General features: G+C 39.2%; 1 protein-coding gene and 1 long non-coding RNA gene across 2 annotated transcripts; both read left to right on the top strand.

Moving 5' to 3' along the window:
* The first annotated feature begins 785 nt into the window (after positions 1 to 785).
* Positions 786 to 9,337, top strand: RSL24D1 (ribosomal L24 domain containing 1). The gene is made up of 6 exons (XM_067305355.1): positions 786 to 910; positions 3,475 to 3,588; positions 5,853 to 5,925; positions 6,644 to 6,707; positions 7,223 to 7,308; positions 8,915 to 9,337. Exons 1-6 carry the CDS (start codon positions 830 to 832, stop codon positions 8,986 to 8,988), a joined length of 492 nt encoding a protein of 163 aa, XP_067161456.1. The 5' UTR covers positions 786 to 829; the 3' UTR covers positions 8,989 to 9,337.
* Positions 9,338 to 13,340: 4,003 nt separating this feature from the next.
* LOC106496450 (uncharacterized) lies at positions 13,341 to 18,463 on the top strand. The gene is made up of 3 exons (XR_001294602.1): positions 13,341 to 13,412; positions 16,671 to 16,769; positions 18,348 to 18,463. It is a non-coding gene; the product is annotated as an uncharacterized lncRNA (long non-coding RNA).
* The last annotated feature ends 430 nt before the right edge of the window (positions 18,464 to 18,893 follow it).

Raw genomic sequence — 18,893 nt, 5'->3', positions numbered from 1 at the left:
GATAGTACTTCAAACTCTGCTTAAAAAAATTAATTCCCCTGTAGAAAGCATAGATCTTACAAATGTGGAAATGGAGCAAGAAGTGATTTGCCTGAATTCTAGAGCAAATCAGCTGTAGATTTTAAAGTCTACATCTGACTCCTCATCCTTTACTTCAATTACTGTCTCTATCCTGAGGTTAATACTGGGCCATTTCTGCTTCACTCATTTTTCCCATTTAAAATAGAATTTTGTCTTTGTAATGAGAACCCAGAGATGATCAAATGCAAGTTGACCACAAAATCTCATAATTTGTATTTCATTTCCACTCTAAGATGTGAGCTTCTGCTTCAGGGAAGTAAAGAGTCACCTGGGAAAGAGAAAAGCTTATTTTTAAGGATGCAATACAGTCCAATAGTTTCTCCCAACTTCAATTCTGTGTTTTGTTTTTGAGGAAAACCTGGCATTTCCAGACCCGTTCTAAGGAATTTCTCTCTTCTAGTCATTAAGCCTTGCACGCGCCAGACGCCTCGCTGCGGCCTGGGGCTCGCTCTGCTCCCGGCTGCGTGAAGCCAAACCGCGGTGGGGAAGCGGGGCACACCGGGGTGCCGCCCGGGCGGCAGCGGCACGACGTGAAAGGCGCTGCCCCTGCTCTGGCGCCTGCGTCGGCGCCCGCTGCAGCCGCAGCTGCTTCTCCCCGTGCGGGCTGGGCCGCGGGGGGCGGCGCGGCGCGGCCAGCAGGGGGCGCGGCGGCGGGAGGCGGCGGCGGCGGCGGGCCCCGCCGCTTCCGGTCAGGCGGGCGCGCACTTCCGGCGGGGCGGGCGGCCCGGCGCGGCGCGGGCGGGCGGCGATGCGGATCGAGAAGTGCTACTTCTGCTCGGGGCCCATCTACCCGGGCCACGGCGTCATGTTCGTGCGCAACGACTGCAAGGTACCGCCCGCCGCGCCGGCGCCGGCTCCCGGCCTTGCCCCGGCCCGGTCAGGCCTCTCCTGTCCCCTGCTGTCCCCTCACTCCCGCGCGGCCGGGCCTGCGGCGGGCCGGGCCGGGCCGGGGCGGCCTCGGCCTCGGCGCGCGGAGCGACCTGCGGGAGCCCCCTGGGCGAGCCGGGTCCGCGGCGCTGCGCGCCGGAACCGCAGGCTCGTGTCCCTGCGGCGGGGCGCGTAGCTGCCTCGCGTCCCCGGGCCCCTCGGCGGGGGCGGCTGTCGGGCCGGGGCGCGCGGCGGCCGGGGGCGAGCGCCGCGGGGCGGCGCCGCGGGGCGAGTCCGCGCTCTGCCGCGCCCGTCAGTGCCGCGGGGCGCTGCGGGAGCCGCCGTGCAATGGGGCTTACCCGGGCGGCTTCCTTCTGCTGTGCAGACGCCAAAACAGCTCTGGGTTCAGCTCTGTCGCTCGTCGCTGTCACAGCTTGAGCAGTTCTGTTTGCTAGAAAATGGCCATGAGGTTTAAAAAAAAAGATCAGCAAAGTAGAAGTTTAGTTGTGAGCAGGTTGCCTGTAAAAGAGCAAAAGATGATCGTAGATCTGACTGAGTAAAGAAAGGAAAAAACGTGGTAAAAGTGGGAAAAATATGTTTTTGAAGATGATTACATCAACTAAAGATTTCATATTCTTTTGTATATGCTTTCTTTAGAAGTGATTATTAGGTGGGAATGGAATTATGGTATGGTTGAAGAAGGGATTTTTTAAAACTCATGAATAATGAATGTTAGTTTGAATATTTTTAAGTAAAGTTTCAGCTTTGCTTTGGATACTAGACAGCCAAGGGTGGTTCAAAGTGATATACAAATTCAGGGAGGATTAAGAACTGTAGCTAGGGATATGATTATGTTTCTTCTCTCCTTCCTGTTCTTGTCTCACTGCTGTTCTGCCACACCAAAGCGATGTACTCCTTCTGAATGGAAAATGCCGGTTGGATGTGGGAGAGTCAAAGATGGGAGATTGTTCTTTAGCTCAGCTGTTTGTCACATAATTTGAATATTAGTTTATGTGTAATACGAAGTACACATAATGAAAATTCTTTTAGGCATCATTAGTGTACCTGAAAACTTTCTCTGGATAAACATACAGAACTTTCATGGGTAACTGTGCCAGATGCCTAACCTGAGTCTAGAATAACATAGTTACAAAATTGAAACTCTGCATCTTTTTCAATAGTTACACTCAGAAAAGATATTTTAAGCTGTGAGTGCCAGAGTGGGATCCAGATATAGGAGGAGGAAATAAACTGACTTGTCAGGTCTTCATGACTAAAATATTTAGAAACAATGTAATGGGAAAAAAAAATTGTTATGGATTAGTTCTTGTGATGCTGTGGTAGTTACAGTCTTGTGCTGTCCCATGTATTATGTTTTGATAACCATTAAAGGCTTCAGAACATCTTTAGCTTATTCTTCTCCCAGTAATGAGAAGGCCTGGTGTACAACAGCTAATATTTCATGGGCAGAATAAAAGACTGCTTTGAAATATTTTGTCTGTAGTAACTTCCTCTGCTTCTCTGCTTGCTTTATTGCGTGATGTAATTGCACAGTTTATCAAGCAGTATTGGGAACCTGCTTGAGAGAAGCTCTCTTTAACTGTTCGTTGCTTTTCTGTAATTTAAAGTAAATAAAACTAATGCTACAACGTTAGAGCAAATATTTAACATTATTCTTTTTCTTATGAAAGTGTGAAGTTTGATTTAATGTATTGAAAATTAACTGTATATGTTAACTCTAAAAGAAATGTAGAATGGCTTAGAAAATATAAGCTGTTTGCAGTTTAAGGTCACTGTGTGGCATGAATGACCTTACTAGGTTCATATTTATTCAAAGGCCTCCTTAAGCAATAAAGCATGATTTTAGTAATATTTAAGCTCTGGAAAATTAATGGTATTTTCAATGGGACTTAGCTATATTACAGACTAATTTCTTTTTATTTACTTTGAAAATGAATATTGAGCTGCTTTTTTCAATCCATTACCCAGCAGGTAACTAGGGTTATGCTGTTGTGAATTCTTGAATTCAAGAATACAGTGTAATTTGAATGAATTTTGGTAATTCTTCTTTGTGTGTCATATTTTACAGTTTGTGTTCTGGAATAGTATAGTCTTACTGGACAAGATCCATATTTTATTTAACACTTAAGATATGGGAAATCTGTAATCTGTGATAGGAAAAGAAAGTGAGTATTAACATGTTTCTTTTGGGTTTCAAGCCAAGCAAATAGCCAGCTATAATCAAACCTTAGAATTTTTTGTAACCCTACAAATTTATGTATGCTGACCAGAGAATGAAAATAAAGCATCTGTAATCACCAAAGTGCGGTTTCATTTTCTGAATGATAAAAAATAAAATCCCTTGTAGTTACTTAATAGCTATATCTCAAATTAAACCTTCGAAATTTGAAAGGTCAGTGTCATTTTCAATGAGTGGTGATGTTAGAGAAGTGTTTGATATCACACTTGCTTGGAACTGTGCAGGAATAACATAGTTTGACTGTAAACTTTTTCTTCTTTCTCAAGATATTTAGATTCTGCAAATCAAAATGCCACAAAAACTTTAAAAAGAAGCGAAATCCTAGAAAGATCAGATGGACCAAAGCCTTCCGGAAAGCAGCTGGCAAAGAATTGACAGTGGTAAGAAGACAAACCAGTGTACACTTCACATTAACTCACTAAAATGGCAGAAAATAAACCTCTTCCTCTTGCGGACAGGTTAGGTTAGCTAGCTGAATGCTTTACCACCTGATTAGATGAGTGCCAGCGATGGAGTAAGTGGGGGAAAGGAGGGACTGTGGAAGGCGAAGTGAGACTTTTCTTGGGAGTGATTTATTCATTTAGCTCAACTGTAACACATCTCCTTTCAGCTTCAGTGTGGAAGCCAGCAATAATCTGGGTTATGGGGTACCCTTCAGAAGTCTATATTTTATATATATATATGTGTGTGTGTGTGTGTGTATGTATGTATATATATGTGTGTGTGTATATATATAAAAAAACCATGTAGGACAGTTACCTTTTGAAATCTCCATAAAGCCTAGAATATATAGAAGGAGTCTCTGCATGGATAGGAAAGTTTCAATAAGAGCATATGGGATGTTAAAGTTTCAGGACAAAGTTACTTCAGTGGTAAAAACACTAAATATGTATATTTGGCAGGACAATCCTTAAATAATTCATGGATTACTCTGATTTAATTACCCTTTTTTGACAGAATACTAACAATTCAGTATGTATTTTTGATACAATGATCTGCTGCTGTCTGGATCTTCTTATGGGAAGGATTTTTTTTATTATTATTTGATGTTACTCTCAGGCGCCATCTTTAATTACCATCTTTTGTAATTGTGCTGTTTGCTTTCAAGTTCTTCCTGGCTAAGTTGAATTACATTATTGAAAAGAATTTAAGATCTTAATTTAAATTTACTTCATGCATGTCTAAATAAGTGAAACAGTGCTCTTATTTTGAGATCCAATATATCTATGCTATGTGTTAAACACAATACATAAGAGTAGTGCTTTGTTTTAGTACAGTTAGTATTCTTTCATAAGCAAGCTTTGGGGGGATGTCTGAATAGGCTTGTAGTAATGAGAAATACTGTAGTTTGTAAGAAGGTGATAGTTGTCACTGCTTAGAACAGTTAAGCACATTGGATAGAGCTTATATGTATTTACTTGTTTTACTTGTATTTACTTGTTTTCCTGGATTTCAGTGTTCTTCTTTTAAAAGATTTATATATATTAAAAAAAAAAAAAGGCATTCAGAAGGTCATAGGCTTTCCAGGCAGTTGTTCATAAGATATTTCTGAAGGACTGTCTTTATTCCAGCTTCCAGTGTTTTTGTGCAGTCATTCAGTTGTCCCCTCAGCTTTGGAACTGAAAAGATCCATTGGCCAGTGTGAGGCAGCAGTAGTTTATCTATATCTTCATGCACATAGTTTAGGAGATCCTGGCACTTTGAGTGTCTGCTACTCTTACGATATTTCCTTTGGCTATGTTTGTGGTGTGATACAAAACAATGCTGTATGTTGTAACAGGTAAAAGCTGACTCAGTTTAGGAGAAAATCTGCAATGACTGATGTTGTGGTACTGTGTGGCAGTTTGTTAAAAATGAATTTTAGGGAATTTTTGGAAGAACGAGAAGAACGACCTGTAGATGTTAGTATACTGTGTGTCCTAGAGCTTTGTAATTGAGCATGGCTTGGGAGTGCGTATGTGGCATTTCTTGCTACTGTATATTGTTTCTCTCATTGTCTTTTGCTCAAGTGAAGATTATCAGCTGATCTGATAGTTCTGCTCTACCATTACAAAAAAGATCCTGTTGTCAGGGAAAGATCTTCAGTTAAACTTCGTATAAAACTAAGTATACCTAGCAAAAAAAATCTGTCCAAACCCTTAAAAAATACAGAACATCATCAAATCAAAATATATTGCAATTTCAGATGACTTTATATTTTTTTAATATCCTTAAGACAATGTTTCTTTTTTGAACCTTTCAAAAATTATGGGTTATTGAATAAAAATTGTTTGACCTGCAGTAAATGTTTTTAGCACTTCATCTTGTCAATTTTGCCTTCCACCTGTCTAGTCTACTCCTTATTTCATACTCCAGACTGGGACTTCCCTGTTCCTTTTGTCTCGTTAGAAAGAAAATAGCCCAGGGAGATATTTTGGTAAATAATTCTCTGCAGACAAATCACTGTGGTGTCTGGCATTTTGAGGTTGAGCATTCTGATATTCCCTTCTAGTTTGCTAATCTCCAAAGGTCATTGAAGTGTAGGAATTGAGATTCTAAAAGAAAAACAAAAATCACATCTGATAATTATGAGTGCTACAATAAGTATGTATTGATCTACGTATGCTCCTGTATGTAAATCTGTATTTACTTTTTATTTATATAGGATAATTCATTTGAGTTTGAAAAACGTAGAAATGAACCAGTGAAGTATCAGAGAGAGTTGTGGAGCAAGACTGGTGAGTCATCCTAGAAAAAGCAAAAGACAAGCTGTGAGCAGTGAAATTTTCTTTTACATGCACATGTTTTCAGAAGACTTCACAGAATATTGATGCTTGTAGTGATTGTTCTTTGAAAGTACTGGAATCATGACCAAATTCTTAATGTAGGATGGGTTGAGTTGTGAGCAGGTGTGGGTTTTCACTTAATTTTTTTTTTCAGAAAACAGTTAGAAAACCAGGTGCAGCATTAATCTATTTTTAACTATTGTCTTTGAAAAACCTAAGTGCTTCTCCAGTTTTTGAGGGGCTCCCAGTATATGCCTTTTACACTGATGTAGTTGTTTCTTTGTTCTCACTCATTCTGCTTCAGTTTGTTTTAATAAATCAAACAATGTAGAATGAAGGAGTTGCTTATTTTTAAGTTATGAATGAATGCCACTAAGGGGAATGTGGTAACTTGCATTTGATCTGAATTAGAACAAGAGTCTGTTGTGATGGTTAGCTGTAGAAAATACATGTAGGCATAAAAGTGGAAGCAATTCATTATAGTTGGTACACAAAATGTTCTTCTGTTCTCTTCTTTGAAGAAGGAAGAACTTCCTTTGTGTAGTGTAACAGTTGTCTCTGATGTAGAGGTTTCATATTATGGAATACTGTAATGTGGCTCTATGAAATAGTAGGTGTTTTCAACTGTATGTATGTAAGCACATTTAAAACAACTTTTGCTTTGTTTCAGTTGATGCAATGAAGAGAGTGGAAGAAATCAAGCAAAAACGCCAAGCTAGATTTATTATGAACAGGTAAGGAGGGAAACTTGTATTATGGGAGCACTTGCAAATCTGTATTAGATATTCCATCTTTCCAAAGATTTGATGATTAGAACTTTTAGATGGTTATTTGCTTTGTATACACACAGAAGTCCAAATAATGTGGTAATATAGTTGAGTGGACCAAACAATTATGCTGTATTGGCTCTCCAAGAAAAAGTAGCTTTTGAACACTCAACATTAGTAGGTGTATTTTGATGTTTCTGGTTTGAAGAGTCCAAAATTCAAACAAATTCCTGTTAAGAACTGATATAATTCTGGCTCTTTTCTTGTTGTGCATCCAGTATATGCTTGAATGAGTTCTCAAGTATTTCTACCATTATTTCCTTATAGTCACAGTTATTTACCCAGTTATTTACATTTACCCATTATTTACACAGTTGTGTTTACATATCTTTAGTTAAAACTATGTCATGTATTAAACAGAAAACACACTCCTCCGCTCTGAAGGTAATTTAATCCTTATTCTCTTCCTACCCCCGTCTCAGATTAAAGAAGAGCAAAGAGTTGCAGAAGGCAGAAGACATCAAAGAAGTCAAACAGAATATCCACCTTCTTCGCGCTCCACATGCAGGCAAGTACTCAGTTTACCTGGTTTGCTCAGATTAACTTGTGTATACACTATCATGATGAACATTATTTTTTTGTACGACTAATTCTACGGATCAATAATTATGTGCATTTTTCATAATTGATTTGGATATTGTATATGGAGAACAGCTCTTGCCATTAAACGTGAGCAGTATCTTGGTTCTGAATCAAGTGCACCCTTTTATTTATGTAGTCCTGCATTCTTCTCTTTTTCTCCTTACTGCTCTATTTTAAACTGCAGTCAGTACCTGGTATTTTCTGAACTATACGTTTGTTACTAATGCATTTATCTAAGTCTTACCTTTAAATTGAATCATTTAAACTCAACAAACTGAACCACTGATTGATATAAAATACGATAGTTAAACTCTACTTTTTGAACTTGTTAGCTAATGACACATTGAGAGTGGGTTTTTTTTTTTTTTTTTTTTTTGTAGTTCAGTGTGTGTAATGAAACTTATATGAAAATACCATTTCTTTCAGTGATAGGCTAACTTTTTTTAATATCATGGTAGTTTTACTAATTTTCATCAAAATCTTTGCCAGTTCAGATATAAGAATGTATATTCTTCATCAGTGAACTGAGTTTTTTCAATTAGCTTTCAGTTGCAGAAACCCATTCCTCCTAAATCATGTGTTTTCTGAACTCCTTATCGCAAGTACTAGTTTGTGTTAGATGATGTTAGTAAAGTGGATTGTATGGATTGTTTATTAAAAAATATATAGTTAATGGGACACATGGCAATTAGTAAAAAATCTATCTATTCATTATTTTTTTATAAAAAATTATCAGCAGTTTACCTCAGTGGATGTTGGTGTGATGCATTATTGAACATTAACTAGAGTTCTGTTTACATTTTTTCAGTTTATGTGTTTGTATTAACAACAGTCTAAGATTATGTGTGAAACAGACTTTTGTCAGGATATTTTTAAACTTTGATTTAATCTTTTACTTGTTTTTTGAGGGGAGGTGGTATGAATTGGGAAAGGATCAAAAAGATCTTAAATTTGAAAGAATAAACCTGCATTTTTTTGTTTCCTTTTGCTTCATTAAAAGGATGATGCACAGCAGCGTGTAGTAGATCTGTTTGCCAAGCAATAGGTACCTTTTCAAAGTTTTGCAATTCCAGCTGGCCTGAAAGAGAGCAGGATCAAACATCAGTTCTGGACTGCTTTTCTTGTGGCATTGTTAAGAATTAACGTTATTGTCACCCAACAGTGTTCAGGAGTGCTTAAATCTTGTAGGTAAATAGTGTGTGAAGGCTATTGATCTTTTAAAAATAATGCATTTTTATTATTGCTGTGCAAAGTTCTGATTGGTCTTGCCAGCTGTATCAAAGTTCATAATACTAGATGGAAAAAACACATTGACTGCATTTTAGGTTTTGCATAAAAACAGTAACAGCGTTGCAACAATTCTTCAGTTGTGCTTGAGTGGTTCAGCTTGAGTGGTTACTTTTAAACTACTGTTTTATCAGTACATTCAGGCTGACTATTTCTTCTGGAACAGAGGGACACATCATTTAAAGAAAAAAAGTTATTTGGGCTTAGAGAGACATTTTGAATTTAATCCTTTCTTTGTTTTGAAGGCAAACCAAAACAGCTGGAGGACAAAATGGTGCAGAAGCTACAAGAGGATGTGGCTATGGAGGAAGATTCCTAAAATGCTTGTGCATTTTCTATTTGCGCCTCTTCAGCAGTTAGCATTTGCTAACTGCCTCACCAGGCATCATTCAGAACTGTGCTTATAGTTGAAGAAAAAATACTTTTTACTGAATAGTGCTCACCTACAGGTTAACTGATTTTTGTTCTTGTAAAAATTACGTAATACTTGTAAAATGGTTGTTCTTGTGGATAATGGTTTGGACAGTACTTACAGTTATCTAATTCAACAAAACCTTGCTAGCAGGATGAAAAATAAAGCATATTGTTTGTGGTACCATATCCTCTTTGTTATCAAGAAAGACAACGTAATTTTCCTTTTCACTGATAAAATCAAGATATAAAAGATACTGGCCCTGGACTTATTTTGTCTGTTGTTCGTTTGTAGTGGTAAAAGCAGGTAAAAAGGTATCTTAATATTTACAAGTTGGGTCAATGCAGATTTCTTTTCAGTCTGCTTATTGGGAATATTTTTCAGCTTATATTATAAATGCAGCTTGTGTTTGTTTTTTTTTCTCCTCTGTGTTTTGAGTTAGATTCCCCAAGATTAGGTTGTAGTTGATGTCTAAGCCTGGCAAAGCTAACATGGAGACAGGCCTTACCGCCATTTGGAAAATAACAGGAATAGTGATAGCATCCAGTCTGGAGTTGGAACCATCAGCATATTCCTGAACTACTGAAACTCAAATCTGACATGTAATCAGGCTGATTCATATGCTCAGTAAATAACACTTTTGAGTGTTAATAATGTAACCTAACACTTAGGATTATTTTGATAGAAAAGATAATCATATTAAAGTGTAGATATATTGCATATCATATTGGTATTTATCTTTATTCTGCATGTCATCAGTATTCAGATAAATACTCTGCTCTTTTAAACATTCAACAGTTTATCTACAAGAGTGATTAGAGAAGCCTTTAAAAAGCCTTTAAAATAGCATTTACTCTCTTGTTGATGGTAACTACCCTGAAAAATAATTATTTGCAGTTCTGTTCCAAACTTGATTATGTGCTAAATCAATTAGAAAAATTCCTCATATGTACTACCTACAGGTGTATTGCATAACTCAGGAAAGAATCAGATTTGAACATATAAAAAGATAGGTGGCGGGGGGAATGTGTGACATGAATATGGCATTGTACTCAAATTTTCATCTCTTAATTTACCAATTATGTTTAGATATTTAGAAAGTTTTGATATATTTTGGGGGATATAAGAAGAACTTAATTCATACATAACTTCATGGAATAAACAATTTATATACTTTAAAATTTGCTGATAAGGTGATGTCATCTTACAAATATTTTTGTATGTGTAGTATTAGTATTTCCCACATAAACTGTAATATAGATAACATCTCAAAGGCTTATGGTAAATTGATCAGGAAATACATGCCAACAGGATGAATTCAGTAAGATGCTACAACAAATTCCTTGGACATAATGAAGGGAACATCCTACAGAAGGCTAACTGGTATCTTTATGTGCGATTATACAAGCTAACTAGCCCCTTACATTTGGATCAGGTCTTCACTAGGTGTATTCAATGAATTGTTTAGCTTGCTGAGCAGCTGAGAAACACGTTTTATTGCCTGCCAGGAACTTAAATAATTGAAAATACTGTACTAGGAGTTGGGGGCTTATTTGGGAGGGAATATGGCAAAAGATTGTTACTGTAGTGTTTAATCCTCCAGTTTATTAACTGTCCTGGTTCAGGGGCAGCAGAGGGAAAGTATCAATGATGTTGGTCTAGAAATTGAGGGGGAACCTCTAAATTTATGGTGTTAGTCTTTTACCCACCACCTTGCACTCAGTTTTTTGGAACCTTTTTGGAGGAAGTTTCTGAAAGAAAATGGAAATACTAGATGCTTTTCTGAGAGGTAGCATTTCTGTTTTATAAATTGTCTTACTTCACCAATGACTAGTAATGTTTACATTCAGCCTGCTTGTCACAAGCTTACATTACTGTATTAGTAGTTAATTTTGTTGGTGATTTCCCTCCCCACTGCCCCCATCCTCAATGATTTGCTTTTAGTGTGACTGCTAGTAGTGGTGTGTGGCATTACTGCTGAATCCAGTGAAAGATAATTGTTTGAGGTCTCCGCTGCAGATGATGAAATTGATTCCAAAGACAAGTTTTCAAACTGTAAGTATGGCAACATCCCCAAGGAATGTAGTGTATCTGCTTATATATTAGGAGACTTAAGTGCTCTCTTGTCTGCTGTATTATTATTATTTAAAGCAGCGTTTTGTTATTTAATTGGCAGATCTTTTTGATATTAAAAAATACGATTTTCTTTTGGCCATAAACACTACATAGTTTTGTAGCAGTGCTCCTGTTTCTGCGATGTGACACCTGTCAGTTATGAATATGCTCTTCTAAAAAGCTGCTGATTAACAGAAGGAGGGTTGCACAGACTTCTGAACTGAGATCCACCAAAAAAAGCAGAATGTACAGCTTGTATGAAGGCCATCTTCGTATTATTGGATGTCATTAGTCCTTAAAGCAGAGTACTTTTAGAAAAGTCTCATTACAGAAATTTTGTTCTGACTTTTAAAGATCTGATATTCAGTGGATGCCAAATTTTGATTTTCTCCAAAAATAATAAATTAAAATGTGCAAAGCAGAGAATGGTGATGAATCCCAGCTGATGTTATGCAGTATTTATATACAGTCTCATTTTATGTGAGAGTTTTTAAGCATTAAATAATTCATATTACGCCATATCTGTAGTTTTTATGCCCACTTATCTTTAAATGAAGTGTACTACTCAGGATGCTTGTTTGTCCTCTAGAAAAGTCTCTGTTGGGCTTGTTAACCCCTTCCCACGAAGATCCGTAAGTGAAATAGTCTCTGTGCATCAGCTGAGAAATGCCATTTGGGAAATATTATCAATATAAATCCTAAGCACCCTGTCAGCTGTGAGAGCCACTTAATTTGTGTACCTCATTCTAACCATCTGTATAATTGTAAGTAAAAGCTATTCAAAAGCTAATACTGCAGTTGCTCAGACCTCAGCTCGCTGCATGCACCTTGCGAGTGCCCAGGAAGTAGCTGTGACAGTTAAAAATTTGTCCAAGGTATGTGCTTGCAGCACCCCTTCTGATAGCTTAGGGTGAGGATTTGCAACCAAACCAAAACTGACTAGAAAACCTCTCTAGATTTTGGATTTTTTTCAAGAATCGGAGAGAGAAAACATCCGACTGGCAAGTATTCTGGTGCCAAGTATCAGGAAGGAAGGGAATTCCCACTCCCCGCCGCGCTGCGGCAGCGTGGGTGTTGCCGGCAGAGGGGCGCAGCAGCCCAGTGTGCTGAGGGCAGCCCTCCGCTCTCCCGTGTCTCCGGCTGCCTGGCAGCGCCCATCTTTGGGGGGGTGCACGACCTGCTGTCCGTTCTCCCTTCAACAGCAAATCCCAGAGAGGTGGCATTTAATGAGCTGCACGCCTTCTTTCATTAAATCTCTCTGTTTTAATGTCATACGTCCAAATTATTGATCCTCTTTGTGTTGAGATCTAGCAGGAGCAGAGCATGAGGTGCTACAAGGACCATCTGTTATAAGAAGATGCTGATGTATACATCGGATTAAATATTTAACCAGAAAAATCAATTATTTATGAATAACTGGTAATGCTAAATTCCAGCATTCAGTTCATCTCGCTTGATGTTGAGTAGAAGCAACAAACTGTCACATTGTCTTGTTTATATTTGATGCCATTGGCGGCTTTTCTCTTCAGAGCTTGATGGGCTAGATCATAATATACATGTTACTCCATTTTTAAGAAATGCTTTTTTGTTTTAGTTGCTGCCACCTTTTCTCAACAAACAAAAGCGGATGTACCTAGGATTTTACAGACTGACTTTGCAAAAGGGTGGAATGTGGGTTTAAATGGTAATCTGTGAAGTGACTTTAATTTCCCTCCCCCCACTTTTTTTTCTTTTTTTTTTTTTTAAACTGTCACATTGATATCTTTATGTCAGAGGGTGGCTTTGTTTTCGGGAGGCGATGAGCGCCCATGCGTTTTGGGCACTGCCTGGCGCCCTGGTGCTGCGGAGCCCAGAGCGGGTTGGGGGGCGGTGGGGGAGGCCGTGGGTCCTGGGGGGCTCAGGGCTGGGGCTGGGCCTGGGCCTCGCTGCGGGCGGGGGGCAGCCGGGGGGAGCCCGTGGTGCCTGGGGCTGGGGCTGGGCTGGGCCTCGCTGCGGGCGGGGGGCAGCCGGGGGGAGCCCGTGGTGCCTGGGGCTGGGGCTGCCTCAGGTGTCGGCACTGGCGCTGGGGAGCGGCTGATCCCACGTGTCCGGGCTGCCGCTGATCTCGGCCGGGCTTCCTCGCGCCTCTTCACCACTCCGTGTGAGTCGCTCCCGGCACTTGGCCCGGTTCCCCCAGACACCTTGGAAGATCTTTGGCCAAGTTTTGCTCCTTCTCGGTACGTGATTGTTACAATAATTATCTTAAACCCCTCAAGCTCCTCTGCCCAGGGAGCCGTTGGTGCTGCTGCAGGCCTCTGGCCCGATCTCTGCGACGTCTCCTCTGGGCTTGGTGGGTGCCGCAGTCCTGAGGGGAGGGAGGAGGGGGAGCAGCTACTGCTGCGCCCTAAGGTGTGTTTTAATGTGTGCGGGCCACCAGACTTGGGCAGGCGGCTGGCGGGGATCGAGGTGGGCCGGTGGCACGAGGGGCCACCTGAGGGGCCGCGGCCCGGCCCTTCCTCTGGGGTCGTTCCGCTGTTTTTGTAAGTGTGTTTCAGAAGAAACTATCCTGCAAAAACTTACAGCTTGAAAGCTTTGTTCCACCTTTCTTCTTAACCTCAGTAATAGATCTGGTTGGATATGAATACTGGAAAAAAGTTCCTGAGAGAAACTTGATTGGAAACTTCTATTTTGCTGCAAAATGTTGGTATATATTGTAATTTATGTACCTTACTGACGTTCTTAATTTTATACTAATAGAGTGATGGAGCCTGGAACATGTCCAAGGTCTGTCCTCTTGCAAGACAGAGAAACATAAATTAGTTAAATATGTTGGCATGGTCACCTGCATGCATGGCTGGAAAAGCCATACAGACAGCTGATAATAGGTCCAGTCGCTTGTGTCCCTGGAGGAGATGCTTCAAGCTCCAGGCAGTTCAGTTCCTCCATTACTCTTGCAGTCTCAAAAACTCAATCTCCTTTGCCAGCCTCACTTATTTATGGGTTGCACTGAACTGCAACCAGAGAAAGCAGAAAGCAGAAATAAATCAACCACTGATAAAATTGTTTAAATTTCTTTTCTTTTTTTTCTACCTATTTTTAGGTCTGAATTTCAAAACACCTTACGCAGAGAAATATCTAAGAATTTATTTTTTTCTTAGTATCAGGAATAATCAGTCCAAATTCTGTGATCAACTATTTCCCTTTGCCCTTCTTCTTCTTCTTTGCCCTTCTTCTTCTTCTTTGCCCTTCTTCTTCTTCTTTGCCCTTCTTCTTCTTCTTTGCCCTTCTTCTTCTTCTTTGCCCTCCCTCATAATGAATGTTAGTTTGAATATTTTTAAGTAAAGTTTCACTTTCCACAGCTTATGAAGACTCATTGGATTCAGAAATGGATGAGATGGCTCTCTGAAAATCATTGTTACAGGCTGTTGAAGACTTTCTACAGCAGATATATAAATTCAAGTCCTTCTTCAAAGTCCTTTTTTAAAATGACCTGTATTATACCCACCTCCAGCAATCTTATTTCCAAACCAAAGAGTCCTAATCTATTAGGCTGTGCTGTAGGAAATCATACTCCTCTGAGCATCTTTGTTTCTTTTTCTGACATCTAGTCATCTTATTTAGTTTGATGGAATTATGAAAATTTTTTATGATATTCAAAATCTGGAGGCACCTTGGATGTCTACACTGTTTTCTCTTTTGTAACAAACTGCCTTTTTGACCAATACTGCTTGGCTTTTTCCTGCATATTTTGCAAAAATCAAAGTTTCTCTTTTTTCGTGTTTCTTTTGATTTGAAATTTGCCTGATCATTCACTGATTTTCACTCTTTCTAATATTTAGTGAACAGTCAAGTCCACAGCTACCTGACTGCATCAGACATCATAGTTTTTTGCTTTTAAGAGAAGTGAGATAGACATCAATGTTATAAAAAAAAATAAAATAAATAAATAAACACACACACAAAAAGAACTGCAAAGGGATTAAAGTCTGTCAAAACAGATCTCAACAGATGGGCATCTGCTGTTCTTAATGAGCCAAGAATATCACCTTGAATGCTCTTAGTTCATGAGAACTATAACTTGGAAATGAGCAGTGCTTTTGTCTTAAATGTTTCAGCAGCTACATAGTTGATCACAGATGCAGGGAGGTCTTCACTAGTACAGAGTTTTATGAATCATTTATCTTTTTAAAAGTAAATTCTGACATCCTAAATAGAGTATGCCATTTCCCTTCCCATGCATTACTTGTAATAACTGGGAGGTGAGTAGACAGCTACAAGTCAGCAGGCCTGAATTTTATTCCTGGCTCTGCTTTCCTAAGTAACCTTATTCAAATTGCTCATCTTCTCCGAGTCCTTCCTAAAATGGAGATGACAGTACTTTTGTTATTTGCCAATGTGTAGTGATTACTCAAAGGCATCCTTTCAGTCACTGTACTAATACTTCTTTGAAAGACAGCTAGTTTTCCTTTTGTCCATTTGATATTCTGAATTAATAGCCCCCCCCTTTTTTTTTAATCTAGGGTTAATCCTACCTGTTTGGAATTGCTAAACTACACCTAAAATTACTTTAAAAATTGTGATTTCTTTCCCTTTTCATTTTCATACTAAGCCGCTGAGGATATGTACCCCTTAGGTAAAAAAGAGTAGGTAGAACTGCTTTGAGACTCATTGAAACTGATGGGATCAGTTAGATTCCTAAGGAGTCCATTCCTTCTCTTCCAACTTTTTTCTGCTTATTAAGGAACTGAAGTTGAACTTACCCCAGCAGTTAATCTTAATTTTATCATAGAAGCCTACGGGACACATTTATGTCATTTCAATTTATCTTACTTCCCCAGCTCTGAAATGAATAGAGTTCCTTTCATTCATCCTTTCCATTGTTTTTGATGGATTTCAGTCACCAAATGGGGCCCCTGGGGCCATGTTCAGTCATGAAACAGCTTGATTGATTTCTGTGGAAGTCAAATGGGACTGTTAATGTGTGTGTGTCTGATCCAAATCGGTGTATTAGTCCAGGCGCAGCGCTGTTCAGTAATGACTCTATTGGTCTGTCCCCAAACACCAGACTGGAAATAAGGAAGCTCCCATGCAAACAAGAAGTTGGCCATTGCTGCACTAGGTAAACACCTAGGGCATGGGACAGCTTACATATTTCTGTTTCTTTTGTTGAAGGTAAATAATTGGAGATTCTAGTATCTCTTATCTAGTAACATTTTATATTCAATATTATTTTCCTTTAAGCCAAGTTTCAGAAACTCTCTCAGCATATGTCATTCGGAAATCTAATAACCAGTTTAAATCTACCAAATTTAGCACTGAAATCTCTGTATTTATTATCACTGGGAAGACAGGGCAAAAGAGCTGAAATATTTCCGAAGTATTTACTGAGGATATAGTTGCATGTATTTTGTGATTTCAAGGCTGCAGATTGTATGATTTTTAGCACAAAATTTAATCCAGTATTTTAAAATGTAATTTATAACATTTTTCTTTAGCTCTGAAGGTTATGAAGAATGTATCTCAGCCAAGTATGAATGCCTGAATGAAGTGATGTCTTATTCAGTCTGCAGACAAGCAAAACAGGTAGATAAGAGGTGAGAGAGATTTCACTTTTCTAAATCAGGTTTTAGTTCTGAAACTTGGGATGATCAAAATCAAAACTATCAACTCTTTAACTGTTGATCCAGAGCAGCATTTGATTTCATCTCACAGTCCTAAAAATCTCTCTTCCTACCTGACAATCCTGAAGGCTGTTAAGCTGAAGTTGTTGTTGACGGTCCAAACCTTTCTGGCATAATGAAAATTCAGCAGAAGGCAAATTCATCATCCAAATGATACAGGGGTTGCTATACTAAGTGTATCAGGTATTTTCATAGATAATTCTTAAAAATCTTGATTTCCTTTTTTGAAACAAAGCACTGAAAGACCAATTGATTAGTGTACCTTGGATTTAGATTTGTACTCTGACCCAATTTATGAAAGTGCCTTGTGAAGTCTGCTGTCCTCATTTTTGTGAATACATTTCAACCCAGTAAGACAGAAGCTTAGAATTTGGAAATCTTCTTTATTTTCAGAAAATTCTGGTGGAGTGCTATACAGCCTTTGCCCGAGATCAGATTTATATGAACTGTGTTTTAGAAACTTGATCTGCTGAGCCATTGCAGCCTGAAGGAAGCAAGAATCTTTGCTGAAAACTTGGTGATGGGATCTCAGATAATCAGTAACCTAGGGCACACTCTTAAGGATGTAGAAAATGCAGTCACAAGAGCTTTCCTTCCTTGGATAAGAAAAACTTGAAATGAGGCTCAACATCCAGTCGTTAGTATTAGAAACCGTATCCAATCAGCAAAATGTCTTTTGCTCTTCTTTCCCCAACAGTATGTTATTTTATTATTATTTTTATTTAATATTATCTTACTAGATAGTAGGAATTTGATATAGAAGCCAGAACCTGAAGATATTTAGTGTATTGTGATTAAGCTGCCTGGCAAAAAGATCTTGCTTTGGCAGTCCCCAAACTGATCTTGTGAAATATTCCCAAGGGAAGGAGACTTCTTTCCAAAACTATCCTCCTTTGGTGTGACCATCTGTCTCTACACAGTCTTTTGGGCAAAAATATAAATTACAAACATGAAATTGCCCAGTTGCCAGATTAGCTGCAGAATACATACTGATGCTCTACTCGCTCATAAGGATTTAGTGCCAGGGTTCTTTGGGGATAAGACACTATATCATATTTTTCCTTCCTGTCAGTTTTGGATTATAAACTAAATCCTGCTCATTTTAGTTTCAGAAGTAGTCCCAAAGGATTTTGGTGGAATTAATTGCATATGAAAAGCAAGCAGGATTTGGCATTCTGTGTACTTTGAAAATGAAATAGAGGTAAACATTATCAAAAGCTGTAGCTTACTGATGTTATTTCAGCTTGTCTTGTGATCTGAATCCTTTTTGCTGAATACTCAAAGATGCTCATGTAACTTTAATAACATATATCGCTAAAAGTTCTGAAAGGGAAGAAGGGTTTGGGTATAAGATTTCAGTTCAGCAAAGCCCTGAAATAACTGCTTAAGTCCCTCCCTGAAGTTAGGGACATATTTAGATGTTTTTTTGACTCTAGGTGTTAAAGAAGAACTCAATTCTCTCTCCCCCCCCCCGTTTTTTTTCCCCCTCAGATGTCAGAGCAAACCAAAACCAAGCTTCTGGCCCTCTAATCTTGTGTGATCCAATTTTATGGCTTTTTGGGAGGTAAAGATATTTCACCTACCCTCTGTCTTTGATGTTTTTGAGGTTGCCAATATGTAATTAAAGATTGATTTTTTGGATGCTGTGCAAAATCTCTTCTTGTTTCAATTACTTGTTCTCCAGCAGAGTTTAACAGTGAGTTTACGGTGCTCTAGAAGGATCTTTTGGGAGTGCAGAGCACAGGTGGGCAGGGGAGGTCAGGGAAAAGGCAAAGCTTTAATTTATCGAGTCCTTCAGAGTGCAGGGTCCTAAGGTGAGTCAGAGAGTGGCCTGGTTAATCCCAGTGCCCCAGGGGCACCATCAATTTTCAGAAACTAATTTCAAGATCCTGAAAATCAGTAATAATCTCGGGGGGAGTCAGTGGCCCTGTGTGTGTGGGGCCAAGCCATGGAGGGGAGAGGGAATGCTGCTCAGCGCCGGAGCCTCAAGCTCCGGAGCCATGGGATTTCCGTGCGGCGTGGGCACCTCACCACTGT

The sequence above is a fragment of the Apteryx mantelli genome, chromosome 15, assembly GCF_036417845.1.
Source record: "Apteryx mantelli isolate bAptMan1 chromosome 15, bAptMan1.hap1, whole genome shotgun sequence".
Lineage (NCBI taxonomy): Eukaryota > Metazoa > Chordata > Aves > Apterygiformes > Apterygidae > Apteryx > Apteryx mantelli.
The sequence above is the reverse complement of the archived record's forward strand: the minus strand, read 5'-3'. Positions and strand labels throughout refer to the sequence as shown.

Coding starts and splice junctions, on each gene's coding strand:
- RSL24D1 (XM_067305355.1), top strand. CDS start 830: ATGCGGATCGAGAAGTGCTACTTCTGCTCGGGGCCCATCTACCCGGGC. Junction 911..3,474: donor TCGTGCGCAACGACTGCAAG/GTACCGCCCGCC, acceptor TTCTTTCTCAAG/ATATTTAGATTCTGCAAATC. Junction 3,589..5,852: donor CTGGCAAAGAATTGACAGTG/GTAAGAAGACAA, acceptor TTATTTATATAG/GATAATTCATTTGAGTTTGA.